The 27636-nt window shown below is 61.7% G+C and overlaps 1 protein-coding gene across 3 annotated transcripts; it reads left to right on the forward strand.

The window, feature by feature from the left end:
- Positions 1-1099: 1099 nt before the first annotated feature.
- On the forward strand, positions 1100-27252 carry SLCO4A1 (solute carrier organic anion transporter family member 4A1). 3 transcript variants are annotated; one of them, XM_014849165.3, is made up of 12 exons: positions 1100-1238; positions 12281-13164; positions 13495-13585; positions 15661-15782; positions 16212-16323; positions 19796-19950; positions 21412-21607; positions 22619-22784; positions 22882-23054; positions 23314-23378; positions 23805-23953; positions 25969-27252. In XM_014849165.3, exons 2-12 carry the CDS (start codon positions 12348-12350, stop codon positions 26131-26133), a joined length of 2211 nt encoding a protein of 736 aa, XP_014704651.3. In that variant the 5' UTR covers positions 1100-1238; positions 12281-12347; the 3' UTR covers positions 26134-27252. The 3 variants fall into 3 exon arrangements, with proteins under 3 accessions (XP_014704651.3, XP_044604137.2, XP_044604138.2); XM_044748202.2 differs by lacking the exon at positions 1100-1238 and adding an exon at positions 1481-1675; XM_044748203.2 differs by lacking the exon at positions 1100-1238 and adding an exon at positions 7805-7926.
- Positions 27253-27636: the final 384 nt, after the last annotated feature.

A 27636-nucleotide genomic window follows, 5' to 3' on the forward strand; every position in this document is an offset into this window, starting at 1 on the left:
CACTTTATGGAAACTAAATAGAAAATAAATTGTGGAATGGTATTGTGATCAGCTGTTGATACGTTAACTTGATGACCCTGATGAGCCCTTATCTGCAGCAACCTCATCCCGGTTTCATTTCATTTAATGTTTTCAACAGCCCTTTGAGGAAGCCTTATCATCACCCCAGCCTCCCCGGTTCTACCGGGGGAGGAAACAGGCTGAGAGAGAGCAAGCAACTTGTTCAGGGTCACAGAGCAGGAAATACTGGCAGGAATTCAAACAGGACCTCCTGTTGATGGCCATGGGCCTGGTACCCCGCTCCTGCCTGATATCAGTGCTGACGTCAAAAAGAGGACCATTTTACCGAAAAGGCAACAGGCGGGAAACAGTGGATTCCCCAAGCGGGTGCCAGCCTCACCATGCGCCCAGGGCGCGTCCCCACACGGGCGCCCTCCCAACTCCCAGGGGTGCCGGGGGCGCACTGGAAGGGGCGCGCGCAGGTAGAGCGTCTGAGGCTGGATCTGGGGGCCAGACCAAGGCCTGCAGCGAGCTTGGCGGGGCCGCCGCTCTCCCGCCCCGCCCGCGGCACCCCTGCGCCTCCGCCCCGGCCCCCACGCGGCCATTGGTGGCCTTTCTGAAGAGGTTAGGGCGGGAAACCTCACTCCCTCCCACGTCCTCGGCCCCACACCCCTGGGTTCGAATTGTGAGTCAGTTCGAAACTGAGTCGCCGCGTGGCCCGGGGAACGGACTTCACCGCTCAGCTCTCTGTTTCCCGGCCTGTAGCTCCAGGATGCCGGGTCTCTCGGGGCTAGGGAGCGATTACTCAGCGGAAGGCGCGGGGCGCCGTGCCCGGCTCCGAGGGCGCCCTCGGTTCCTGGGCGATGGCCACCTGGAGGGTGGAGAGGTGCCGCAGCCTGGGGCCCCAGTCCCTCCGCCCCGCCCCTCGCCGGCTCGAGTCGCAAGCCCCTTCCTCTCTGCTCCGCCCCCCGGCCCCGCCCCTCGCCTCTGCATCCCCGCCCGCTGCCGCCCTGGCCCAGGCCGCGCGCTCCCGCAGCTGTCACTTTAGTGGGCGGGCCCGGATGCTCTGGGGGGCCGGGCTCCGCTCGCAAGGCGCAGCCATTGGCCCGAGCAGGGGAGGCCAGGCCGCCGACTGTCTGCGACGGGGGCGGGCCGCGAGCGGATGAATGAAGCTGGAGTGGGCTGCGAGAGGACCGCCAGAGCCTGGTGCGCAGCGCGGCGGCGGGGCACCTGGAACGGTGAGTGCTCCCCCGGGCGAGGGCCGCGGAGGGTCGGGGCGCCCAGGTTCGCCGGGCCGACATGCTGACGTCAGGAGCGCAGCAGGTGCCCGCGGATGTTGGGCAGGAGCCAGCCGGATCGAGGTGGCGCCGGCGCTGGCGCGGCTGGGGATGCCGGGCGGGGCGGGAGGCCGGGCCCCGGCAGTGTGCCCAGAGCCGTCCTCGGACGGGAGGGCGGGACCAAGCGCGGACCAGCGCCCGGCAGCCCGGCTGCCTCTGGGGAATCAGACGCAAACTGCATCCCCCTCTCGCTGCCAGCTCTCCAGGCGGGAAGCCTCCGAGGAGACAGGCGTAGAAGGAAGGGGATGAGCAGTGGTTGGGGCTCTGCCGGAGATGGAGGCAGTGGCCAGGGCAGGTAGCCTGGCAGGTGGCGGGGCGCGCACCCTGGCACAGGCCACGTGAGTCGGGCTGGGGACAAACGCGCCTCCCGGAGCTCCAGGGTTGCGGCGGGCCCCCACCTCCGGCGTATGCGGCTGTGCTGAGTCAAGGAGAAGATCGTCAGCACAGAAGTTTCTCGTGGGCGGCCGCGCTTTGTTCGCACCAGCCGCGCTCCAGGCACCTGGGGGAGGGGAGCGCGGGCGGAGCCGCCTTCGCGGGGCGGGCTACCAGGCCAGCGCATGGGGCGGGTCCCCAGCCGCGGAGACTCCCGCCGCGCCCCTGTCCCCACCCTGCCACCGGAGGGCCCCGTGCCTGGCGCAGAGCCTTGGCTGGGCGACCCAGGCGCCCCGGGGTGTGGGCAAGGGGAGGGGGAGGGTGGAAACGAGAGTGCGGGCCCACCCTTGACGCCTGGTGGACACACTTGACCCCGGACCGGGAAACCGAGGAACCCGGGGCAGACGCAGGGACTTCCATGCACCTCCTGGGAGAGGGCCTCTGCCGGCAGAACCGCGTGGGGAGAAGCTGGCTCGGGCAGTGTGGGTCAGCGCCGCTGTCAGCCTCGGCTGCCAGGCCTGTGTCGGTCTGACACGCTAATGCCCGCGGTAGTTTTCCACAGGAGGGCACCAGCCTCCCAGTCCGGCTCCTGCTCTGCTCTTTGGAACTTATCTTTCCTCTGTCTAATCAGAGACGGGCTCGGGGAGCCGCTCTGGGACATGAGAGCCCCAGCCCGGCCACGCTGCTAAGTTTTTATTTGGGGCAGGGCGGGCACGTGGACTTCAGAGGAGGGCCAGCGCCTGGTTTTACCCACTCCGTTTATGAATCTGACGATAGCCATCACATTACTGACGACAGGAGCTGTTTACTGACCAGTCAGCATATTCCAGGCCCTGTGCCAAGTGCCTTGAGTAGTATCTCATCTAACCCGCACAACACCAGCAGGAGGTGGCTACTGTCCCACCCAGTTTACAGAGGAGTAAACTGAGGCATTGAGCCATTAAGTGACTTGCTCACCATCACACAGCTAGTTCGAGGTGGAGACGTTTGAATCCAGGTTTGTGTGACTCCAGACATCTCACAGCTCTGTCTCTGGTGGGGAGAATTCGACCCAGGAGAGCCAGGAACAGTGTCCCAAAAGGTGGGCCCGCAGCTAAGGGGACAGGAGCCTTTGGCCAGCATAGCCAGTATCGTGGGACGTGGAGGGTCCTCTCGGGGAGCAAGTGTGCAGCGCTGGCTTTCCCACGTGCTGCTGCGGGGAGAGGAGGAAGGGCCTGTTGCTGGGCCCCATGCTCCTAGCAGCCCTGCATCGGGACCTGTGTCGCTGTCCTGCTGGGTAGGGCCGGCGGATACTACCTGGAAGTTTTTCACCGAGCCGCTTTGTTCTGGGTGGCTGTGACCTCCTCCACAGCTCCCTGGGTGTGGCCCGTGAGCAGGTGCCAGGCGGCTCCCAGCCAAGTTCCTCCCTCCGCCGTGGTTTGGTGGCCGGTGCCTGGAGGTCGGGCAGAAGGGTCGTGTGAGTGGAGGTCTTGGGACTGTCCTCTGTCCTTGTGAGAGGGCCTGACTGCAGGCGACTCAGCCCAGAGTCGGTCTCCCGGGCCTCATCGGAGCCTTGCCTTGACAAACCCAAGGTTGCAGCTTGGGTTCCAGCTCAACATCTGGCTTCCGAACAGCAAAGGTTTCCTCAGCTCCTTGTGAAATCTGAGTTGAATGACCAGCTTAGCATTGTCTCTGAAATGCCGTCCATCTAGAAGTCTCTGTGAGTGTTACTCCATTTCCCAGGACAGCACTGCTGAGCCAGTATAAATTCACAGCTCTGTGGACTCATGCGCTGGAGCGAGTCTCTGCCGACTGTGGTGTTTGACCTGAGGCCTCCCCGTGGCTCACGGGCAGGTCGCTGGCCCAGAGCCTGGTGCTCGAGGATGAGAGGGAGCTGGGCTGGGGCAGCTGGCCAGCGGGGGACCCAGAGGACTGCCCAGTCCTACTCCTGCTTCCTCCGTTGTTTCGTCCAGCTGGGTGTGGACAGACACCATGAAAATATTCCTTCCGAAGCCACCTGGTCTCCTGCTCTCAGGCATGGCAAAGAGCTCATTGTCTGCTTTTGGAAGGGGATATACAATAATCCTCAGAACCTGAAGGCTGCATTTGTTCCGGACATCCAGCTGCTTGTCTGGCCGTGGTGTGGTCGTGGTGGGTGTGGGAGCTGACCACAGGGCAGGACCCAGTCTCCAGCCTGGCAGGTAATCGGACAGGCTTCCAGGATTCCGCCCCTGAGCAGGAGGGAGGCACCAGCTCAGGCCTCATGTGACTGGGCTGTCGTGTGACTTAGTGGAGCCCGGGCCCTGCTGGAGGAAGAAGAGGAAACTGGCCTGGCTGCCAGCTCGCTGGACCCCAGCTTGCATCCCCCCTAGGCTGTTCGTGAGGACTCGTCCTGCTGCTGGACCTGCTCAGCCCTCAGCCTGCTGTCCTCAGGCAGCCCTCATGTTCCCCCATTGGCCGCGGCTCAGCCCCTTCCTGCCAGGGTTACACAGAATTAGCCTCTCGGACCACATTTCCAGGGGCAGGTGCATGCCTTCACAGACCACATGTCTTTTGCAAAAGCCACTCACGGTGTGGCCAGTTGAGGCCCACCAAGGACCAAAGGCAGAGCAGGGCTTCCTGGCCAAGGCCTGGCCGGCTCCACTTATCGGTGCCCAGAGAGTCGCAGGCTCACGGGCTGTGGGGCCGTCAACAGGTCTTCTCCTCCCACGCGGGCCCGGCTCCAAGTGAGCACCCTCGCCCTGGGGGCTGCCTTTCTCCATGGCTTTTTGATCTGGGAAGACTTGGAGGTAGCTGAGGCCTCGCCCCTCGGCCCAGCCAGAGCGGGTGTGAGCTGGCGGGGCTGAGGGTGGTGCCTGCTCCCACCCCAGGCTGGCGTGCAGTTTATTGTGGGGTCTACCTCTCAGCAGGCACTGTGGGCCTGATCTTTGGACCCACAGGCTCATCCTGTGGACAGAGCCACCTCCCCCCAGCACCCCAAGCCCCGTGCGGGCCCTTCTGCAAGTCTGTGTTTCTCACAAGCCCCAAGTGGTGTCCGGACCCACTGTGAGCAGAGGGGCTGGGTCTTCCCCTCGGGGACCCACTGCTTCTTCCCTATGATGTCACGCCCCTGTTACAGTGGAGAAACTGAGGCCCAGAGAGGACTGAGGGGGGAGCGCCTGCCTGGCTCCAGGCAGCCCCTGTGCGTCCTCCCCCTGCGCATGCCCCTGCATGGCACGGAGACTGGCTTTGTTTCCAGCCCCAGGGGTCAAGTGTTAGGGGTCAGACGGATGAGTGAACTTACACACGCCTCCCTCTGGCTTCTCCTGCCCTCCCCACACTCCTGGGCTCGGGCCATGGGGACAAGGGTGGGAGCAGGAATGTCTGTGCTGAGACAGCAGGACACTCCCTGAGGGACAGGCCCTTTCATGCTCTCTCAGACAGTCCTGCATTGTTAGCCTCCATGCAAAGCAGCTGACCTCCCACCCGCTCACCTGCTCATGGTCACCAGGTATGCAAATCGGGTGTACCGTGCACTGCAGTGGCCACCTAGATCCTGCCACCAGCATCCGCTCTATGAATAGCTTTGAGTCTCATCTCCACTCCCGGACTCATAGGAAGAGGCACCAGGATGGATGTAGGAGGCCAGAGAAGGGAGCTGCCTGCAGAGTCCCCAGGTCATGAGGGGAAAGACTCAGGTCATGAGGGTGGGGGTGGGGGAGGGAATGGCCTGGGTGGCAGGGGCTGTGCAGGAGCCCAGGCAGGGGCTGCCATGTTGGTGCAGGCACGTCCCAGTGGCATGGGTTGCCACTGGCAGCCTCAGAGCCATCAGGTGCAGCGAGAACCTACTGGCTGGAGCATAAAGAGAAGGAGAAATGAAACCTGTCATTCTTCCCCTCCTGCTGAGTTCTGGGCGGGGTTCTGGGGGAGCCTGGGAGCAGCCCTACTGTTCTGGCCGGAGCTGCTGGAGCCAGACTATCCCACAGGAGCCAGGCCGACAAGGACCAGGGGCCACCACCCAAGGCTTAAAATATTGCTCTCAGTAATCCTGTGTCCTTCCTACCTGCCCCGCTTTGTGGACAGCCTCCAACTGGGAAATGAGTCCATATATGGGGCCCTGCATGCATGAGCACCCTTGGACATCAGTGAGCAGAGACGGGGTGTGTGTTCCGGCTGGTTCAGGCCTTTGTTGACGCTGGATCTCAGTTCTCACAGACCAGGCTGTGGGGAGCCACCCAGTGGGGCCACTGGCTTCTCACAGTGCAGCTGTCAGGGGCTCGTGAGGAGGAGGTGCAGGGGGAGGTAGGGGGGAGGTTTGAAAAGAGGGCGTGCTTTGAGGTGCAGCTGGTGGGCCAGGCCAGTGTGTGGGAGTCGAAAGAGAACTGTGGTCTCCTTCTAAAAGAGTGTGCATGTGCACATGCGCACACACACACACCCTCCCCTCCCCCTGATGCCCCAGGCGCAGAGCCCTTGGCTGGAGGCGCCGGCTACACATGACCCTCCCCGCTAATCGCCCTCACCTAATCCCGCAGGGCTGTGACTCTCCCGAGGGCCTGAGGGCCTCAGGCAATAGGAGGGCGACTCCCAGGATGCCCTCCTCCTACCTCTCCCCTGCCCGGGGACAGGCCGGGGGATGGGATAAACTCCCCTGAGAGTGGGCGCCCTGCCTGCTTGCAAGGGCTGCGTGTTCACTGTGTCCTGGAGGTCGCTGCACGAGGAGGGTCGCACTCTCCTTGTACGTGAGGAGGGGATTTTCAGCTTGTGCGCCTCTCAGGCCAGGAGAGTCATCTCAGGCTTCACTAGAGCTTCTCCAGCCTCAGATGGTCTCCCACGAGAAAGCGGCAGGGAGAGGTCAGGCTGAGAGGTGAGCAGGTACCCCAGGGCCCGGCGGCCACAACGGGCTAGGGCTAAGGGTGGGGGCAGTGGGCAGAGCCACCAGCCCTGTCCCCTCCCCAAGAGGCCCCCTTCTTGTGCCGTCTTGGTTTGGGGGTCACGTGGCTGGAGCACCCAGGAGACCTTACCACTTGTCCAGTGTCAGCGGTCGAGCACAAGCCGTGGGGAGCATCTGGCTGGGTGGGGAGAGTGACCATCAATATGTGGGGTGAAGGACTCACCTCCCCTGATGGGGGATTTCAGTGGGTCTGTGTGTGCATGGGAGAGGGCCCAGCCAGCACCAGGCCGACGGAATGTTCGTGCACAGCAATGGTGGTGGTGGGCATCCTGTCAGATGTCTTTCCCCACAGCCCTGTCCCGGGCCTGGTGGCAATGTGGGCTTGGCTCCAGGCCACCTGCCTCTCACCTCCACCTGCTCTCCACAGGCTGTGCGGTTCGGATTTGTAGCCGTGGGCAGCTTGGGTAGGGGCTGCGGCTCCTCATGGATACGATGGTGTCCTGGGGGTCCCCGAACCCCAATGCCAGCAAGGACCCCCCTACAGCAGGGGTTGGAATAGAGCTGCTGCTGTGTCAGGCAGGGCGCCCCAGAGTAACACAGCCAATAGGACAGAGATATACACACATATAAAGGTTTATTATAAGAACTTGGTCCATGCGATTCTGGAGGCCAGCAAGTCCCAAGATCTGCAGTTGGCAAGCTGGGCCCAGGAGAGAGGAAGGTGTGATCCCAGTCTGAAAGCTGGACTCAGCCGCTGTGACCAAAATGCCCTTGTGCCCTGTGTCAGTCCACTGACTGCAGGACCACGTCTGGAGCAGAATCTGCTTCCCCCAGTTTCCCGACAGAAGGGCAGCAGAGCCATACATCGCTGCCTAGACGCAGCCACATGAGATCTTGGTACAAACTCGGCACTTTCCTCCGGAAGACCGTGGACACAGGACCGTCCTCATGGCTGTGAGATTCCAAGTGTCGCACAGCCTAGACTCGCTCAGGATCCGGCCCCCTCTGCTGCTGGGGGGGGTACATCCCAGGTGCCACCTGCTCCATCTTCAGCCCGAGGGCCCAGCCTCCCGCTTCCTGACTCTGCTGTTAGGGGCCAAAGCCTTCCAGAGAGAATCCGGCCTTCCAGCCAGGAATGCGGTACCTGAAGCAGAGCTCTGGCGTCGTGAAAGATTATAATAAACACTCGAACAGGCACTGTCACCCGAAAGCCGACTTGATGGAGAAACGGCACCGTCACAGACGAGGTGGGAGGGCACCCCACAGTCACACGGCTGTGGGTTCAGGAGACTCGTCAGAGGCTGGCTCCTGATGGAACTCAACCTGTACGGCTGCAACTGCCGGCGGGTCATCCGGCTAACAACTGAGGTCGGGTTTTCAATTTGCTACTTGAAGTGTATGTGGTGTGTGATTTTGAGTTGAGCTTTAAATATTCATGTCACATCCATAGCATTTAGTTCAGGTAACATTTTACCACTGGAGGTCTGACCCTTCCCGTCCATCACTAGTCTGTCACCTGTTTCTCCTGCAGCAGCTGGGCTGAGGGTTAAAGGAGTCCAGCGTGGGTGGGGAGTGGGGAGTGGGGAGTGGTTTGACGCCACCAATATCTTGGTCTGCAGCTTTTGGATCCCTTACTGGGAGTACTGACCTGGGATTCCAGAGTCCTCGTCAGCACTGACCCTCCATCCCCACAGGCCACTGCATACCCTGCTGCCCCGGCCAGCCCCTCGGCTGGTTTCGGCTCCTTCCCTTTGGGGTGTGTCCCCACCCAGAGATGAGGTCCAGTGCCCCGTCCTTTGCGTGTGTGTGAAGGTGCAGGCGGTTATGTGTGCACATGTTGGTGTGCAAGCACACAGATGTATGTTGGTACGTGTGTGTGTTCATGTGCACGTGCATTGAGAAAAAATGCTAGAGGAAAGCGTACCACGGGGTTGACGCATCACAGCCTCTGGGCCTTGGAATTTCGGGTGAGGTTGGGCGTTTCTCGTATTTTCTGCATCTCCAGGTAGCAGCCCGTCTGAGTTGCAGGCTACTGGGTGGCAGAGCCGCCCTGTCCCAGGGCTTGTCGCTCTCATCCAGGCTGCACGTGGCCATCGAGTGCTTGCGGTAAATGTGCACTAGGTCCGTCCTGGCTCCGTCCCGTGAAGGGGAGCATCGCCTTCTGCTCCTCCTGAAGATTTGCCCGTCCTTCTCTAACATGAACATCGCCCTTCCTTAGGTGTTCTCTTTCCAGCTCCTCTCGCGACCTCGCCTGCCGTGCCAGCTTGCACAGAGGTGGTGGCACTATAAGTAAAACGCCGGGCTTGGGCCTGGGCACCCGGGGAAGGGCTGCAGTAGAATTTCTGCTGCCCACGCACGGCCTCCAGATACGGCGGCCGACGCCTGGCAGCACCAGTTTCCAGGGTAAACAGCCGGCCCCATGTGTAAATGCAATTGGTCATGGGTCTTTCAATAAAATGTCAGTGGGGACGGCTGTGACACACGCACAGGGCTCTGGAGCCAGACAGTGTGGGTCGAGTCCTAACGGCTGCTAGGCCGGCTGTGTGGCTTGGGGCAAACTGCTGATGACCCCTCTGGGCCCGCTTCCCTTCCCTGTCTGTGGGGCCAGGGCCAGGTGTGCACCAGCGACCTGCACACAGCCTGGAAATGTGTGGCAACATCGTGGGATGGTGCCGAGATATCCCGTGGAGTGGGGTCTTCAGAGCTTACCGTGTTCCCCGGCCAGTGACATTTGCACCCGCAGCCCTGCCCAGGGAAGGCCAGAGAGGAGCCCCGGGGGGAGGCTTACGTCAGCTAAGCGGGCGCACCCTTCTACTTGCACAGAGGAGCATGGCGGTGGCCACTCACCTGCTGCCTCGGTGATGTGGCCGTGCCGAGAAGGCCAGGAGCAGGCGGAGGTTGTGGCAGAAGCACCCGGAACCCCCAGCCCCTGGGCTCAGTCCACGGAGGGTGGGGAGCGAGGGCAGCCAGCGCTGTCAGATCTCTTCAAGTGCCACACTACATCCCAGACCTGGGTGCGGCCACTGTGGACACCCCTGCTATCAGCCTGGGTTGGTTCCCAGTGTGTCTGCAGGGACGACACAGGATAACGATGCTCTTTTCTTTAAAAAAAAGCAACAAACTAAAGCAGCCACCTGCCCTCCGAGCACGGAAGTGTCTGCTTGGCAGCTGCAAAGCCCTCTTTGCTCTCGGATCGCAAAGGCCCTTGCTGGGGGCAGCCCTCCCGACGTACCCTCCCCACCCGCAGCCCAGCGGGTGTGGGTGCCTCCTGCCCTGCTCACCTCCTGTTCTGAGCATCTGTTCTGCTCAGACTCCACCTTCTGGATCCGGGGGCAGTATGTGACTCCTCTTTGCCTCCTCGGGGGGCGGTACCAGTGTCCCAGGGCTGCTGTGACAAAGCACATGAGCCAGAGGGTGTGAAACAACAGGAAGGTGTCCTCCTCCAGTTCCGGAGATGGGCAGGCTGAGGTCAGGTGTGGGCAGGGTGGCGCCCCATCCAGAGGCCCCGGGGAGGTTCCCTCCTGCCTCGCCCAGCTTCTGGGGGCCCCAGGTGTCCCTTGGCTTGTGGCTGCATGGTTTCCATCTCTGCCTCCGTCACCACGTGGCTTCTCTGTGTCCTCTTCTAAGGACGCTTGTCCCTGGACTTGGGTGCCCCAGTCCAGGATGACCTCATCCCAAATCCTGAATCACAGCTGCACACACTGTTTCCAGATAAGGTCACCCTCAGGGCGTCTGGGTGGAAGTGCCTTATTGCGGGGGCCGTCATTTGCCCCCTTCCGGGTCCCCAGTGAGGGCCCAGCAGAGCCATGTTCCATGCCTAGTCTCCTTGAAGGAATCTCAGCCTAGAAATTTGGTCTGAAATACAACTCTGGAGGCGGCGCCAGCCCCCTCCAGCAGCATCTCCGTGTCGGTCCGCCCCAGTGTCCTTGCGTGTGGTGAGGGTGGGGGTGGAAGTGAAGCCCTGAGCCAGGTGCGTCTGGGTCTGAGGACCCCTTGGGGCTCCGTGTTGCTGCTAAGGGGGCCCAGCCCTGGGTGAGGCCAGCAGGCAGCTCCCCCCCGCCTCTGAGCGCAAACCCATGGTGCTTCTTGTGCCTCTGTGACGTGATCGTCTCCAGAGTGACGGTGCTTCAGACACACTGGAGCCTCTGCACGTGAAGTGGCCCGACCTGAAAGGCAAAGGGTGTGTCAGTGTCCTGGGGCTGCCGGACAAAGGACCCCAGACAGTTATTGTCTCTGTTCTGGAGACGGGGAGTCCGAGCCGAGGGTGTGGGCAGGGTGTTCCTTCCGAAACCGTGAGGGAGGATCGGCTCCAGGCCTTGCTCCTCGCCAGTGGACGGCCGTCGTCGTTTCTCACCGTGCTCTCCCCGTGCGCGTCTGTGGCCAAATTTCCCTTTTCGAAGGGACAGCAGTCCTAGCGGACCAGGGCCCCCCTCCATGGCCTCGTGTTACCTGAGGCCCTGTCTCCAAACACACTCACTTTCTGAGTGCGGGCTTTGGGCTCCAACAGTCTCTTTTGCTGGGAGGACGCAGCTCCTCCGATGGGAAGTGTGTTGCAGGCTGCGGAAGCCCCTCGGCCGAGGGTGCCCCGGAGCCGTGTGAGTACAGCAAAGACCAACTGCTTTCTGTCGCGGCAACCGTGTGCTCGTGTGTTAACCGGTTTATTTCTGGCAGAAAACCAGCTTTTTGCCTCTTAAGATGCAGAATGGTTGTAGCTCCTGGAGTCCTAGGCAGCCTTGGGGCATCCAGGAGGAGCTGTTTACTGGCAGTAAGTGCCACCCGTCTAAACGTAGGAGTCGGGGGCAGGGGCATTCGGGATGCGCGGGGAGCCCCCGGGAGCCTCGCCACGCAGTCATGGCTCAACCACAGCCGAGCTCCTGCTGGATGGTGGGGCAGGAATGGGAAGTGAGGGCCCAGCAGGCGACAGGACCGGGCTGGTGGGGAGGTCAGCAGGAAGGTGGAGGGCCAGCACGCCTTCCTGTGAACTGGTCCACAGGGCTGCAGACCACAGCTTGGTTTACTGTTTTGAAAAAACCGCCGCAGGACGGAACACAGCTGCGTGGAACCAGTGAGGCCCAGTGCCGCCAACCCTCCTGCTGGGTGCCATCCCAGAGCTGCTGCGCTTAGGCTGGGGTCCAGGCCCGCTGCTCATGCCCCCGCCTCATTTCCCACACCCTCCAAGCTCTGGCCTAGGATACATTTCTTCTTTATACTACAGGGCGGCTACGGCTGGCAGGCTGTGAGTTAGGGAAGAGCCCACTGCACTCCATGCTCCGCGTGAAGAGTTTCCACACGGGGCTCTCAGGGACCCTCACCTGCAAATGGCAGAACACACAGCTCACACAGGCCGAGCAGGCCATTGGGGGAGCAAAGGTCAGGGTGATTCAGGGGGTCCCATGGGCGTCTGACTCGGTCCTGCTGTGTCTCGGCTCCACTCTCCCCTTTGTGGCCTCATTTGGGCTGGCTCTGCCCTGTGACCAGGCCGGGGCACATGCCCACCCACCGCCGAGCTGTGGCCACAGACGTGCTACCCTGAGTGTGTGGGTCTAGGTGGGGCCCTGGATTCAGGGAGGGGGCTGCTCAGGGCGGGTCAACCCCCCAGATGGTACCTGGCAGGCAGAGCCACTGGCGGCCCTGAAGGACAGGGCGTGCGTGAATGTTCTCGCTGGGACATGAATGCGTTCGAGGGGGGTGCACGTTTGCTCACCAGAACTTTTTCTCACAGAACAAACTGGCCGCTGGGACACTGTTTGGCGACTTCCACTGCTGGCACTGTCACCCCCTCGGCAGAGATGCCCCAGCACTCAACGGGGGACAAGCCGCTCCTCTCCACACCGCAGCTGGTCTTCCCCAGCCTGCCCTCGGCCGTAGACAGCGGGTGTGGCCACACCCCCCCCAGCCGGCGGGCATCGATCGGCTCGCCTCTGAGCCCCGGCGCCCTGCGTTCCGCCGCCCACAGCCCCCTGGACTCCTGCAGCCAGCCACTGTGCCAGCTGCCCGCTGAGAAGCATGGGCCCCCGGCGGCCCGTGAGGTGCGCTACGTGTCGGCAGGGCCCAAGCGCCTGGCGTGTGGCTGGTGGGCCTTCGCCCCTGAGTGTCTGCAGGCCTTCAACACGCCCAGGGGCTTCCTGCTCTTCCTGTGCGTGGCCTCCTTCCTGCAGGGCATGACGGTGAACGGTTTCATCAACACCGTCATCACCTCCATCGAGCGGCGCTACGACCTGCTCAGCTACCAGAGCGGCCTCATCGCCAGCTCCTACGACGTGGCCGCCTGCTTCTGCCTCACCTTCGTCAGCTACTTCGGGGGCAGTGGACACAAGCCGCGCTGGCTGGGCTGGGGTGTCCTGGTCATGGGTGCTGGCTCGCTGGTGTTCGCGCTGCCCCACTTCACCTCGGGCCCCTACCAGGTGGAGGTGGACGAAGGCATCGGGACGTGTCAGGCCAACCGCAGCGTGGCGTGTGGGAAGAGCACCTCAGGTCTGTCCAGCTACAGGCTGGTCTTCATGCTGGGTCAGTTCCTGCACGGCGTGGGCGCCACGCCCCTCTACACTCTGGGTGTCACCTACCTGGACGAGAACGTCAAGTCCAGCTACTCGCCAGTCTACATCGGTGAGTGGGGCCAGTGAGGGGACAGGGAGGGTGTGATGGTGGCAGCTGACACTGACCTGGCGCCTCCTTGGAGCCTGGCCTCATCCAAGCCCTTACATGCATTTCCCCGTTGGCCACACATGGTCACATGTGGCCACAGGTGCTCCTAGCGAGGCAGCAGGTGAGCACAGGCTTTGTTCCACCTGCAGCGCCTCAGGTGGTGGAGGTGGTGCCAGGGGACAGACAGCTGCAGAAACGCAGGTGTAGGGAGGGGTCTTCTCTTAGGCGGGCCCCACGTGTCTTCTGAGTGTCAGACGCTTGTGAGCCCCCAGCACTCTGCTTCCCTTCCAGCCATCTTTTACACGGCGGCCATCCTCGGCCCCGCAGCCGGCTACCTGATCGGAGGCGCCCTGCTGAACATTTACACAGAAATAGGCCAGCGGTGAGTGTCTGGGTCCCATCCTGCCTTGTGGCACTCTTGATACGCAGAGAAAACCCTGCGCTGTCTGTGCAGGACCCGCGTGGCCCTGGGCGGTGTTGTTACAGAGCAGGGTGCACAGTGAAAGTGTCTGCACTCCGAGGACCGTAGCCCTGAGCAGGAGGAAGTGCAGGCTGGCCTTTCTGTAGGGGACCTGGGAGTCTGTGGGTGGCTTTGAGAACTGGCCTGAGGGAGGGGCAGTGTGGACAGACAGCTCCCCGGACCAGGCGGGACCAGGCCACATCATCTCTAACGCCCTTTGTGTAACCAAGAGCCGGTTTTTCTGCTGCCAGCATCAGATTATTTTGTGTGGGGTTTTCCACTCCTGATATCAGCTGGGTGCCCTAAATTCAACTCAGTTCTGAGACTGACTCCCTGAAGTCAGTGCAGACCCCACAGGTTAAGGGCTCAGTCCCACAAGGCCACCCCACTTCAGACGCCAGCCGCAAGTACTGGGTCCTGGGTCACCCCCAACTTCTGTCCACCTTGGCTACAAATCAGAGGTTCCCACGACCCCCTCCTTGGGCTCGCTAATTTGCAGAACAGCCCACCGAACTCAGGAGGGCACTTCACACTTTACTAGGTGACCAGTTTATTATACAGGATGCGACTCAGGAACGGCCAGATGGAAGAGATGCGCGGGGCAAGGTGTAGGGTGGTGGGAGCTTCCACGCCCTCTGGCGGTGCGCCACCCACCTAGCATCCTCGTGCTTGCCCCCCGGAGCTCCCCAAATCCCTTCAGTCAGGGTTCTTGTGGAGGGTTCGTTATGTGAGCACGACTGATGGACTCATTGTCCATCAGTGATTGACAGCCTCCCAGAGGTCCGGGGGTGGGGCTGACAGTTGCAACTCCCTAATCACATGTTGGTCTTTCTGTGACCAGCCCCATCGGAAGCCCTCAAGGGTCCCACCAAGAGTATCCACATTGCAACAAAAGATGCTCCTGTCACCCAGGAAATTACAGGGGACTCAGGAGCTCTGCATCAGGAAACTGGGGAGAGGCCAAATGTTTATTTATTATGTCACGTGGTGTCTCTTTCGTTTCCTTGTATCTTTCGTTTGTGACGCTGGTTTTTATAAATTTGAGCAGGAGAGAGAGTTACAGAGATAGAGACAGAGAGACAGGAAGAAACAGAGAGATGGCGGGGGAGAGGTGGGGAAGGAAGGAAGCGTACCCTCCGACCAAGCAGGCTCTGGAGCCCGGACCATCCTCCACGGGGGCCCGTCCCTAGGTCTCCCCTCTGGATGGCTGCCCCGCTGTCTGCTGAGACTTGTGGTGGGCACTGCGGCACCGTGGGACTCTCTGCAGATGGTGCCCTCCAGTCGAGGTGTCTAGTGCTCTGACCTGGTACAAATGCCACCTCTGGCCTCAGGCTGACTGATATGGGCGTCAAATGTGCATGTTCTGTGCAGAGTGCCTGGAGATCAGTGGGGCTCATGTCCCTCACTCTCCACACCCTCTCCCTGTGCCGGGATCTGGGCCGCTTGGCACGAAGAGGAGGCAGGCAGCGAGGCCAGTGTGGCGCCCCAGTGCGAGAGCAAGGCAGAGCCGCTGCCCACCCTGTGGAGGGCTGCACTGCTGTCTGGTGGCCACATGGGGCATCGGTGCTCCCCACCTCCCTTTTCGCCCCTCTGGGCCTCTGGCTGGCCTCTGCCCTCGCCCCTGGGTTTCCCTCATCCATGATCCTTTCCCACTTAGCTCTGAATTTGAAAGTGAGCCTGTGTGCAGATCGCGGTCCCAGGTGCGCCCCAGCTGTGCCCTCTGTGCCCTGAGCTTCACGAGGCCCGGGCACCATCCGTGCCCCTCTATGCTGCTTTGGGGTGCCACCTCGTCCTGCTCTGTCTGGGAGAGCCTGCCGCTCCTGGGCCCGCAGCCTCCGCATGGCCTCATCAGGAGGCAGCCCCTCGGGGCCACGGAGGAGCATCAGGACCTGAGGCCAGAGCAGAGTGAGCCGGCACGGACTGGCGAGCAGAAGGATGTGGTGTGTGCTCTGGACGCATGTAGGTCTGACGCTGACCCCAAGCGCCTCTTCCCACAGGACGGAGCTGACCACGGAGAGCCCACTGTGGGTCGGCGCCTGGTGGGTCGGCTTTCTGGGCGCTGGGGTCGCCGCCTTCCTCATCGCGGTGCCCATCCTCGGCTACCCGCGGCAGCTGCCAGGTGGGTGCTCCCCCTGCGCGTGTAGAAGTCCTGCTCCCCCTCCTGGTTGTTTGGGCCAGCGAGGAGCACAGGGGAGTCTGGGACCTTACTTTGGGGGCAGGTGCTGCCATGCTGCGGGGCTGGCTGGTGGTCTCCCTCGACCCCTGCAGCCTCTTCTCGCTGGGGCCCCGAAAGAGGCTTGTTTCAGCTGTGGGGGGGAGGGGGTACTCCTTCAGTGCCTCTTTTTCCCTGTGGCCCCAGGTTGTTCCCCGCTGGCTCTCTCCCACCTCCCCTTCCCTGGGGGCCCGTCCCTGTGGTGCATCCCCACGCAACGGCTCTCCTCTCACCCTCTGTCCACCGGACGTCCCCATACTGGAGGGCAGGGGTGTCAGGTGTGGCCTCGCGCTGGCCTCTGGTCCCTGCCTCTCGCTGACATCTGTGTCTGCCCAGGCTCCCAGCGCTACGTGGTCATGAGAGCGTCTGAAACACACCAGCTGAAGGACAGCCGCCACAAGGTGGCCAGCAACCCCGACTTCGGGAAAACCATCAGCGACCTGCCCCTGTAAGGACCTTGGGGGGGATGTGCCTCTCGCTTGCACCCGTGTGCCCCAAAGATCCTTTGGGGGTCCCACACATGCTGAGTCTTGACCACGAACTAGGAGAGTCCACGTGACCCTCCAGGGCCAGTGGTGAGTGCTCAGCTTCTGGCCCTCCTCACAACCCAGCAAACTTAGGTCTTGGCCCCAAACCTTGGGCTAAAAGACTGAGGAGCAGTGGACTGACCTCCTGGGGCTGTAGCCACCAGGGACCTCAGGCCTCACTCTGCCTCATCCTCTGACCATTTCATTAAGTGCCACGTGCGCAGGGCCCACAGGGGCTCTGCGCTGGCGCTGCCCTCCCTGCCTCGGGGTCTCTGAGGACGTGGAAGGAGCCGAACCGAGTGCATCCCTCCTGCCTCCCACCCTGCACCTGCCCTGCTCTGGGCACACAGGTGTCTTGTTTGTTGTCTTCGCTCCCGGCTCTCCTCTCTCTCACTGTGCATGACCCGGACTGGCTTCGTGGTCTTCGCACACTGTTGAGACAAAGAGTCCTGGGCTGCCGGGGCCTCAGGGACGTGGGGCCTGGGGCTCCCGGCTGCCAAGTGCCCCTCTTAACAGACCAGGCATTCCCCGGGGGGCTCTCCCAGGGCTGGGGGAGGAGGCCCTTGGATGGCTGCCCACCCAAGTCCTTGGCCTCCTCCAGCGCCTGCCCGCCTCTGCAGTGCCCTCGAGTCTGAATGGCCACCTCTAACTGGCCACGTGTAGGGTCAGGGCTGTTAGTGGCAGAAATGAGCCCCTGTTGTCCGTCTTCAACACAGGGAGGGTGAAGGGGCATCAGGGCCTAGGGTGGCCTCCAGGGAAGCCCCCATGCTGTCCAGGCCTTGCTCCCCGCAGAGGGGAAGGAGGGCTGGCTGCTGGGGGTGGAGGGCTGCACGCCCCCCACATTTAGGACTTCACTCTCCAGTTGCCCACTTCCTGTTAGACCACCCAGAAGAGCTGCCCACTCAGGAGGTGCCCCCAGGGAGGCCAAGCTGGCCAGGTGTCACCCAGTGCCTGCAGTGGAGCTGCTCTGAGCTTGGGCAAGGCCACCTGCTCCCTCCATGCAGCTCTGGGCCCTGAGCACGTGACAGCCTGGTCCCCATGGGACCCAGGACCATGGCCAAGATAAGGAGGTTTATGCCCAGGCTCAGCCAGGCTCAGTTCACCAAACCAGTTGCTGGTAATAAAGTAAATCCCGGCACACATGCCCTTTACTAAGGTCATAACTAGTTCTCCAAGCAATTCAACATAAGAGTTTCAGCTGAGCAGCCTGAGGGCCAGGGTTAAGAAAGGAGGCCGTCTGCATGCCGCTGGGGAGAGTTATCTCCCCACCGAGCCTGGCCAAGCGCCCGAGGCCTGGGCAGGTCTGGGCAAGGCCCGGGGAAGTGACCACCACACCCAGGGCACCCCCTTGCCTTCACACAGGACCTTAAAGCCCCACCCTGGAGAAGGTGCTGGGGACAGGCCAATGCCCTGAGCCCACGGGAGGCCCCACCCGGCCAGCACCCACTCTGGGGGGCTTTTCCTCCACGGCCATTGTCTTTCCTTCAAGGACGTGGGACTCAACTAGTTGACCAGAAAGAAGCCTTTTCAGGGCTCAAGTTTGAAAGTCAGTTTTGACGGAATCAGGTCCCCCCATTTGAAGCAGGACGGGAACGAGACTGTGAGTGCTCTTCTGCAGTTGATCTGAGTGAGTCGACAAGACTCCCAGAGCCACTGTGTCTGAAAAGCCGGGTGGAGCCTCCTCCACCAGCAGCTCCCTCCCGGCCACCTGCTCCAGGTGTTGGGAGGGGCCCGAAGGCTGGTGGCAGCCACGCTGCGCATTGGTACTTTCCAGAACCCAATTTACAGTTGGCCTATGTCCTCAAAAGGAAGAGTCTGAGAGTCAGGGGAGCCAAAGTTGCTTTGCCAAGTGCTGGGAGGTGTCAGCTCTGACCCCTGGACAGACAGGAGGGCTCCCTTCTGCCGTGAGGATGACTGGGCTTTGTGGAAGCCGGTTCTCGGGGCAGCAGGTGCACGAGGACAGACGAGCACTGCCTCCCTTATAGAAGAGCCGAGAGCTGTCCACTCAGATTACGTGCACAAGGGAGGGCCGCTCTCCGCGCCGTCCGGTAGTAGTCGTTGTAGCCGGACAGCGGTCACTGAGAGAGTGCTCCTGTCCCGCCCTGACCTGGCTCCAGAAAGAACTCTGCCCCGCCCACATCACTCCCGCATTCTGGGGACAAGGCGTAACCACCTCCACCAGCTCCTGGGCGCTGGCCCAGCGCAGGTGTGCGGGAGAGCCACCTGCCGCAGGAGTGTCTGCCCCCCCAAGGCTGAGCCGCCTCCCTTCCAGACCCCGAGTGTTTCCCGTTCTGAGCTCAGCCTCCGTCACTGCCCAGAAAGGAGGGGTTTGTTTGTCTTGTTTTGTGTCCTCGTGATGTTTTGATGGTCCCTTGCTTGGCGTCTTGCGCGTTTAAACAGCGCACTCAGTGCTGACACTGCTCGGCCTCCAAACCCTGACGAACCAGAGCGTGGGGCCGAGGATCAGCCCTCAGGGAGACTTCTTGCTCATCCACGAGCGGGCGGACGTGGGGCAGGGCCTGGCGGGGAGCCCCCACCCTGCTGTGACCCTGGGGGAGCAAGTGGAGGCAGCGGGGTGACCCAGCACCTCCAGGTTCATGGCCTGCGGCCACCGCTCCTGGAGCCTGTTCTGCGAGCTTCCACCTCCCTACACCCTATAGCGAGACCGAGGCCGGGTGCCCCCGGTCCGGGCTGGCAGGAGTCCCCTTTGCCTCAGAAGGGGGTCCTGGCTGGGTTCGCTAGGGGACCCCTTTCTCGGGCCCCCAGCCTCACCCCACCAAGTGCTCACCAAGAGAAGTTGGGGAGCCAGCCAAGCCCCCCAGGGGCTCCCTGGAGGGGCCTCTCTGTCCAAATCCATAGGGCTTCCTGCCCCCTTCTCAAGGGCTGGTGGTTGAGAAGGAGCCCCCCTCAGCATCCTGTTCCCCTTTCGAGGGGGCTAGTCCAGTCCTGGACTTGGTGACAGCTGCCTCCCTCCAGCCCCCCGGCTCCTGGTTCAGGCCCCTCTGTTGGTCCTCCCAGCAGCCCCTGGAGGTGATTAAACAGAGTCACGGCCACTCAGGGTCTCTCCCCATGCCGAAGCCGGAACGCTGGCCCAGGATAAGGTCCTTCCGTCATCAGACTCAGCAGCCGTCACAAGCCGCAGGCTCAGAGTCAAGGCGACAGTTCTCCACCTGCCACAGCCCAGCGTCGACCCCCTCTCAGTTTCTCTAGAATAGTTGTGGGGTGCCCCCAGCTCACCTGCACCCCACCCCACTCTCCTCTCAAAACCGAGGCTCTGTGTCCTCGGGCGGGAAGGGCCATGACCTTGGGAACCGCGACTTCCTCAGACGCTGGCTCTGGCCCACTCTGACCTCTGTCTCCTCTCTGGTCTCTGTTGCCCCCTCTGCTGTCCAGCTCCATCTGGCTCCTCCTGAAGAACCCCATGTTCATCCTGCTCTGCCTGGCTGGGGCCACCGAGGCGACACTCATCGCAGGCATGTCCACGTTTGGCCCCAAGTTCCTCGAGTCCCAGTTCAGCCTGAGCGCCTCAGAAGCTGCCACCTTGTTTGGTGAGAAAACGCCCCTATCTTGGGGGTCTTCTGCTTTCTCGTTCATTCTCAGATGGATGGGGGTCTTTGAGTATCTGCTGGACAGCTAGTCCATGCGTGAGCAGGCTGTGGGCGCGTGGGGGCACGGAGACCCTGAGAGCCAGCATCGGGCTTTTACAAAAGGCGAGGTTGCTCCTCTGATGGTATTTACAGCCGCGGGGCCGTCCTTCCTAGCGGTTTGCGAAGCTGACTACAGCGTGTGCCGGGGCTGACCGGTTCTCTCCCCAGGCCCCAAGGAGCCGCCTCGCCCTCCTAGTGGGAACCCGCTCCTGCTGGGGGGCCGGGGGTGGGCTCTGCTCGCTTCACCACCCGCTTACCACTCAGGACCTCTGCCTCTGTCGTCCCTGGCTGGTGGCAGAAAGGGTTTGGGTGGTGACACCCATGGGGCACCTTTGGGCTTAGCTGTCCCTGAGAGCTGGATGGGACCATGAGGGTGGAGACCCCGGACCTGCCCAGCTGGAGGCCGTCTGTGGCCAGAGGCAGATGGGTCCTCCCGGGAGAGCGAGGACCCTTGTCAGACCCTTCCCTCTGCCACTGTTCACGGGGTATCCCTGCACTGGGGGGACAGCCACGGCCTCACCAAGAACAGGCCAGGCAGGAGGTATGTGGGGGTCATCGCAGATGTGGGATTAGTGCTGGCCGTGGGGGTCAGCACCACATGTGGAAAGTGGGTGATCTGTGCAGCCCGCGAGTTAGTCCTCGCCATGCCCCACCCCTCAGGGAGAGGGGCGGCAGATTAGGGTCCCACCCCCTTCTCGGACTAATGTCCCCAGACACCCCACCTTGCCTGGCTGCTTGGCTGACACCGCATGCCTGGACCCCCACCTACAACAACTGCCTCCCCTCCCCACAGTGACCCCCTCTCTCTGCCGACACCCCCTCCTGGAACAGCTGCAGCCTTTGGGGTCCCCCCTCCTGCACCCCCAAAGCTGGCCTCCGTCACTGCCCTGGGGGCTTTGAGGTGGCCTCCACTGGCCCTGGAGAGCCCCCACTGTCGTGTGCGCCCGCCCCGGGATGGCCTGGGAGCCATGTACCAACTCATCCCAATTGTTCATTAAATGGCGGCGGCCACAGGGTCTCCAGATGTCCTCTCACGCTGGACTCGGCAGAGGCCGTGGTGGGCCGCAGACCCTCCCTCCTCCCAGTCCTGCCCCACCCCCACATCCCTCGGCCTCTGGGCACCCGGTGGCCTCCTGGCAGTCCCCTGACCGAGGCTCTCCCAGCGGACCCCCCGCCCGTGTGGTGGTGAGGGCTCAGGTCAGGGCCGGGCGTGGTGAGTGCCCAGCCCAACGATGCCACCCAGATGGGGAATGATCACCCTGCTTGGTTTCCCCGCCTGCAAAGTGGGACAGTGACACCCGGTGGGTTGACGGCCCCGCCCCTAGGCTCCGAGGGCTCACCCGGCCACTCCGTCTCTGGCAGGGTACCTGGTGGTGCCAGCAGGCGGTGGCGGCACATTCCTGGGCGGCTTCCTGGTGAACAAGTTCAAGCTCCGCGGCTCGGGCACCATCAGGTTCTGCCTGCTCTGCACCCTGACCAGCCTGCTGGCCGCCTCTGTGTTCTCCATGCACTGCCCCAATGTGCCCATGGCCGGCGTGACGGCCAGCTACGGCAACAGGTGAGGGCCCGGCGGTGCCTGGGCAGAAGGAAGACCCCCAGCATACATGTCGGGACACCTGTGGCCCCAGCGGGGGGAGACCGGGTCAGGACTTGGAATGAGGTCACTGTTTGGACACCAGCAAAGAAGACCCCTCAGTGGGGTGCCCTTGCGCCAATTGATGGTCACACATAAATGGCACCTGAGCCTCAATTGTCTTGTCTGTAAAACGGGACCGTAGTTGCCCCGGCTCCTCACTACATGTTGATGGGGAAAGTGGCCCAGGATCGGCCCCGTGAGTCACTATGTCCTGGGAATGCGGGGAATGGCCCATCAGGTGGTGATTTGGGAATTTCTAAAATCGATGCAGGCTTCCTGCTCCTGGGCCCGGGGATTCCTCCCCCGGGAATGCCCGTGGAGGTGACAGGGCGAGGCTGCAGAGTACAGAGGTGCCGTTGTCCTGTTGTTGGAGACAGCCAGGACTGGAAAGCACCTAGGAGTTGGTGGCAGGTGGACGGGCTGACCTGCCAGGGTCCCCTCTCGGAGGCTCGGCCACCCTCAGTGGAGGAGGGAGCTCTGAGACCCGGTGTCGACGGGAAAAACCGAAGGAGCAGAACAATGGGCCCAGAGTGCCGGATTGGAGTAGAAACAGGGAACGGGTGCCGTCTGCCATGGCTGGTGTGTGCATGGATAGCAATCTGCACGAACACGCGGCCGCAGCCGGCGCTAGAGGACCAGGCCTGCCATGGGGCCCTCATACCTGGCACGCTTTTGTGGTCGTTGTGTTTTAAGCCACGTGAACGTGTGGCCTGTGCGCCACACAAACCAGTTAGGGGCAGCCGTAGGGTTAGGCACAGGGGGGCTGGGTTCGCCTTGCTGTGAGAATTTCTGACAAGTCTCTGAGCAAAGGCGATGTGCAGAGCGCCATTCCTCGGGGCAGCATGAACCCACAGATGTGGGCTGGTGGGGATGAGACTGGAGGCTGTGGGACTCTGGCCCCGGCCCCATCGCCACCGTGTCTCCCACCTGCAGCCTCCTGCCCCAAGACCCCTGGGAGCTGACGGCCGCCTGCAACGCCGCCTGCGGCTGCCGGCCAGAGCACTACAGCCCCGTGTGCGGCTCCAACGACCTCATGTACTTCTCGCCCTGCCACGCGGGGTGCCCCGAGGTGGCCGCGCCAGGTCCGGGCGGCCAGAAGGTGAGTGCGGCCGCTGCTCCCGTCCCCATTGGTGCCCGGACCTGGGCGGGCCCCTGTCCCTTCCTCCTGTAATCAGCGCTCTTGTTGCGCCCCTCAGGTGTACCGAGACTGTAGCTGTGTCCCTCAGAATTTTTCCTCTGGTTTTGGCCATGCCACTGCAGGGAAATGCAGTTCAACTTGTCAGAGAAAGCCCCTCCTTCTGGTTTTCATATTCGTTGTAATTCTCTTTACCTTCCTCAGCAGCATCCCTGCGCTGACTGCCACCTTACGGTAAGCCATGGGCCCGGGTTGCTCTGTCTGGAAGCTTCCCTTTCAGGGTGCTAAGGTGGAGCTCGCAGTCCTGTGGGGTCCACGCCAGGCCCCCAGAAAGCTGCAGCAGGAGAGAGCGAACACCTCTGTGAGGTGCTTGCCACCTGGGGAGGCGGCCGTGCGGCCTGGGGCTCAGCCGGGACTCGGACGTTGGCGTGGGGTATGACGTGGCGAGCGGCCATGCTTGCCCGGGCGCTGACGCCATGGTCTTCCGTTTCAGGTGCGTCTGTGACCAGCAGAGATCCTTTGCGCTGGGAATCCAGTGGATTGTGGTTAGAACTCTAGGTACTGTGCCACGGGAGGAAGCCACGCACAGTGTTGTTGTGTGTCCACTGTGCAAGGGCACCCAGCAGCAGTCTCCTCGCCATGCCTGTGTGTGCCCCGGCAGGAAGCTGTGTCCACCTGGGGGAGGCGCATTCCCTGGCCATCTGCTAGAGGGACCCATGGTCATTTATTTGTCCAGAGGCTGCCTTTACCTGGTGCAGCAAAGGCTCCGTGGGAGTCGGAGATCATGAGGAATCTCCCAGGGATGATGCTGAGTCCCCACCCCAGAAGAAGGGACATTTGAGTCCCCTTGGTGTCGCCTGAGAGCACCGCTGGCTGATGTCACCTCTCTGAGAGCCGGTGCATTCTGCGTCTCTGGCACTGCCCACACCGCCCTGTCGTCCCGGGGCATGTCAGGCAGAGTCCTGAGGGAGCCTCTCTCCACAGGCAGCATCCCGGGGCCCATCGCCTTCGGCTGGCTGATCGACAAGGCGTGCCTGCTCTGGCAGGACCAGTGCGGCCAGCGGGGCTCCTGCTTCCTGTACCACAACGCAGCCATGAGCCAGTACATGCTCATTGCCGGGCTGGTGTACAAGGTCAGCGGGGCCAGCATCTGCTCCCGGGGCACTGGAGGGAGGGAGTCCGAGGGTCTACTCCAAAAGGCCAAGAGCCTTCTCCAGCTGGCTCGGGTGTCCGGGCACTCCACTGGGACCTTCCAACAGCTTAAACCCCACTGGGGCCTGGTGGCTGTAGGGGTCACTCCCACAGCCTGGTTTCCAGAAACACATCCTTTCCACGTTTAGGGCCGTCATTGTCATGCCCTGATGATGCAATGACAGTACAGGGGGCAGTGGGAGAGCAGGCCCCGGGGCCACAGGGCCCCCTTCCCGGCTCGCAGCCCCAGGCGTCAGGAATGGCTCCCTGGCCTCCCAGGGCCTTCCCCAGCACAGCTTGTTGGTTTCCTGTGGCTCCTGTTGGCTGAGGCTTTGGGGAAGTAAGAGCCAGCTGCTCCCCACAGGAGCCGCTCTGGCAGGCGGCTCGCTTCTGGGCTGTCGCTCCGTGGATCCACATGTGATATTGCTCTGTTTCCAATCTTAATGAGCCTTGAGTTTCATCCTGTTTCTTAGCCTGACCTTGTCTTCAGGTTGTTAAGAGAAACTTCATGCTGCATCTCTTGTGCTACGTGGGGAAAAGTACGTTATCTATATTTTGAATTTCTCCCCATAGAGGAAAAGGCACAAAACCTTCCAAATACAATGAAATCCTAGGGCCAGTCCTCTTCTTGGAGGGAGGACTCAGGAATGTCCCACTGGCAGGAGCCACTTGCCTCAGCCTTTTCCTGAAGGGCCTTGAGGATTCTCGGCCCCTTTGGTTTATCTCCCGAGGATTAGCATAAAAATAGCCGAGTGTGAGAAGGATTTGTGTGGCTGAGCTAGCAAGGGGTCACTTGTAAAGAGCCCGCCCTCGCCAGGGAGCTTCCCCTTCCTTCCGTGTAGTGTGGACCTCTGCCCAGAGCAGCAGGTGGTACCCCCCGGCGTCTGTCTGCCCAGATAAAGACCGGTGACCTCAGCATAGCCAGCGTGGACCACAGTGGTCAGGACTGGCTTGTAAAGTACCTGCTAATTTTAGTAGGGGGAGCAGACAGGTATGCCCTCCAAATGCTATGCCAGCAGTCCATCACCAGGCCCCAGAGCAGACACGGCCTCGCTCACTGACGTGGCTTCAGGCCCATCAGCCCGTTGATGCTCCAGGAAACAGTGGGCATTCCTGCTAAAACCGCGTCTACACGGTAAACACGTGCACGGCTATGCAGAGGCCTGCAGGCTGGCCCACGCTGTGATCTTTAAGGCCGAGGGTCATCCTGCAATGACCCGTGAGTTCAGCATGGTGGTTGGAGGTGAAGTACCAGCCAGTGCTCACCAGCTCCCAGTTAGATTCCTGGGGCTGCCCCAATAAAGGACCGCAAACTGGCAGCTCAAAACAGCATAAATTTTATTTTCTCAGTTCTGGAGGCCAGAAGTCCAAAATTGAGGTTTCAGTGGCGTCTGTTCCTGCTGGGGGCTGAGCGTCTCCCAGCTCCCTGTGCTGCTGACAGCTCTCCTGTCCTCGGCTTGTGGACGCCTTGTCCGGGTCTCTGCCTCCACGTTCACACGGCCGTCTCCTCTGTGTGTTTCTTGTTGAATCTCTCTTTTCTCTTATGAGGACACCAGTCACTGGATTTGGGGCCCACCCTAACCCAGAATGATCTCATCTCCAGATCCTTACTTAATTACACCTACAAAGACCCTATTTCCAAATAAAGGTCCTGTTCACAGGTTCTGGGGGCCAAAACTCGGCCATATCTTTTGGGGGGGGACACTGTTTAGCCCATGACAAGCCCCCCCACCTCATCTGATGCTTCTGTTGTTAGTCAAATGGTACTTGTCATTCGTTCACTAACAGTGTTGGTGTCCATGCTGGGCTGGCCACGCAGGAAAGATGAGTCTTCTCGCCAGAGCAGGGGTTCCTCAGGACTGAGAGCCTGGGGCTGGGGTCCAGGGGGGCTCAGGACTGTGAGTGTCCGGGGCTTCCAGGCAGGCCGCTCTAGTCCAGCAGGCTCCTTTCTCCCCAGGTCCTGGGCTTCCTCTTCTTTGCTGCTGCCTGCGTCCTGTACAAGCCCCCATCGGGATCTTCCAATGGCCTGGAAGCTTCTCTGCCCAGCCAGTCCTCAGGCTCTGACAACCCCACAGACCTCCAGGATGCCCCCACAGACCTCCAGTTCCAGAGTGATGTCTGATGTCCCACCCCCCGCCCAGGGGCATGGGCCAGCCACTTGGCACTTACCGCAACACTGCCTAATCTCTCCCCAAAAGGGCTGACCCTGCTGATTGATCTCCCAGCACTGAGGACCCTTCCAAAATCTCCCACTGGGTTCTGGGGGGCACTGAGCAGAAGGGGGTGTGTCCCAGCCCAAAGGTGCCAAGGAAAAAGAATGCAAGACACACCCAAAGTGGACACGCCACCCTCCTGGCCCCACCGGCCTGGCCCCTGGGCAGTGGGATGACCGCTCTCCCGCTAGGAAGGCGCAAGGCCCCACAGCGCCCGAGGCGGTGCCACCTTCCATCCTTCCTCCTGCTCATTTCACACACAGTGGTTGTTACCCAACGGACGCAGCCGAACAGCATAGACTGGAGCCTGGGGACCCCCCAGACACGTTAAGGGACACTGAAGCAGTCACACCATCTCTCCGTACCTCCCTCAGGGCTTGTGGAAGAGCAGAGCCACCTGTGGGGTTACGTGAGAGGCTCCCATCTCTGGTTTCTTTTCTAAATGGCCGATGTGTGGATCTGGCGGCCGCCTGCTGGTTTAGAAGTTGCTGTTCCCACGAGAGACGGAGAAGCACCTGCCACGACCTTTGATGCACACACAGGCCTGGCCCATGGTCTTTATTGATGCTGCACTGTGCTGTGGGGGCCGCTCTATGGAAGGGACAGAGCACTGACCCCACCACGGGGTGCTGGCAGGCCAGCCGGCGCTTCTCAACGGTCCACTTCATCTGGTGGCCAACCTGGCCCTGACCTCCTGGTGAAGGGAAGCTGGGTGTGAGGCCATCCCCAGGGCGCGTTCCTCCTGGAGCCTTCTCCTCGATGTGTTCACAACCTGCTGTCCTGGAAGCCACACGGCCCCGCAGTGGGACAGGAGCAATGCACATAAGCATGTGATTACAGACCCGTGTTTTGCATAAACACTTATTTATAGAATTTGTTTTACCTTTGGTGTGGTGGGCATGGCAGCAAACTCAGAGGCACCTGTGAATTCTGCCTGGAGGGCACAGGAGTTTCCTGGACTGTGTGTTTGTGGGCATTCTGAGCTAAAATTGCGTGTATGTTAATATATTTTAATATTTAAAGCACAGTGCCTGTCCAGTGTGTTTTATTTCCATTAATTTGCAAAGCATTGATTTGCACATCCTTCATATGGGTTTTCGTGAGTCTGTGCCCCGAAGTCTGCAGCTGGCTGCCCCAGGATGAGCCTTCGCTTGGCCCGGGTCCTCCCGGGTGGGTGTCCCTGCCTCACCCCTGCAGGACCCCTCCCTCGTTGTCACCCAGGAGCTTCCTCCCTCCTGGGTCCAGCGCCAGGTAGGCCTGGGTCCTCAACCAGGGTCCCCCTTCCCGCCCCTTTTGTGAATGACCTGGAGTGTTGGGATCCATTCAGGGTCCCGGACGTGACGTTGGTGAGGACCAGTGTGCATGGCGTCTGCTTGGGTGAGGGCCCTGTCTGCTCGTCTCCTGGAGGTCAC

This window comes from Equus asinus, chromosome 15 (assembly GCF_041296235.1).
Source record: "Equus asinus isolate D_3611 breed Donkey chromosome 15, EquAss-T2T_v2, whole genome shotgun sequence".
Lineage (NCBI taxonomy): Eukaryota > Metazoa > Chordata > Mammalia > Perissodactyla > Equidae > Equus > Equus asinus.

Excerpts from the sequence above, each read along its gene's own strand:
- SLCO4A1 (XM_044748202.2), top strand. The coding sequence starts at position 1,611 with ATGGAGGCAGTGGCCAGGGCAGGTAGCCTGGCAGGTGGCGGGGCGCGC. Across the intron at positions 19,951-21,411 it reads AGAAGCTGCCACCTTGTTTG|GGTACCTGGTGGTGCCAGCA; the intron begins GTGAGAAAACGC and ends CGTCTCTGGCAG. Across the intron at positions 21,608-22,618 it reads ACGGCCAGCTACGGCAACAG|CCTCCTGCCCCAAGACCCCT; the intron begins GTGAGGGCCCGG and ends TCCCACCTGCAG.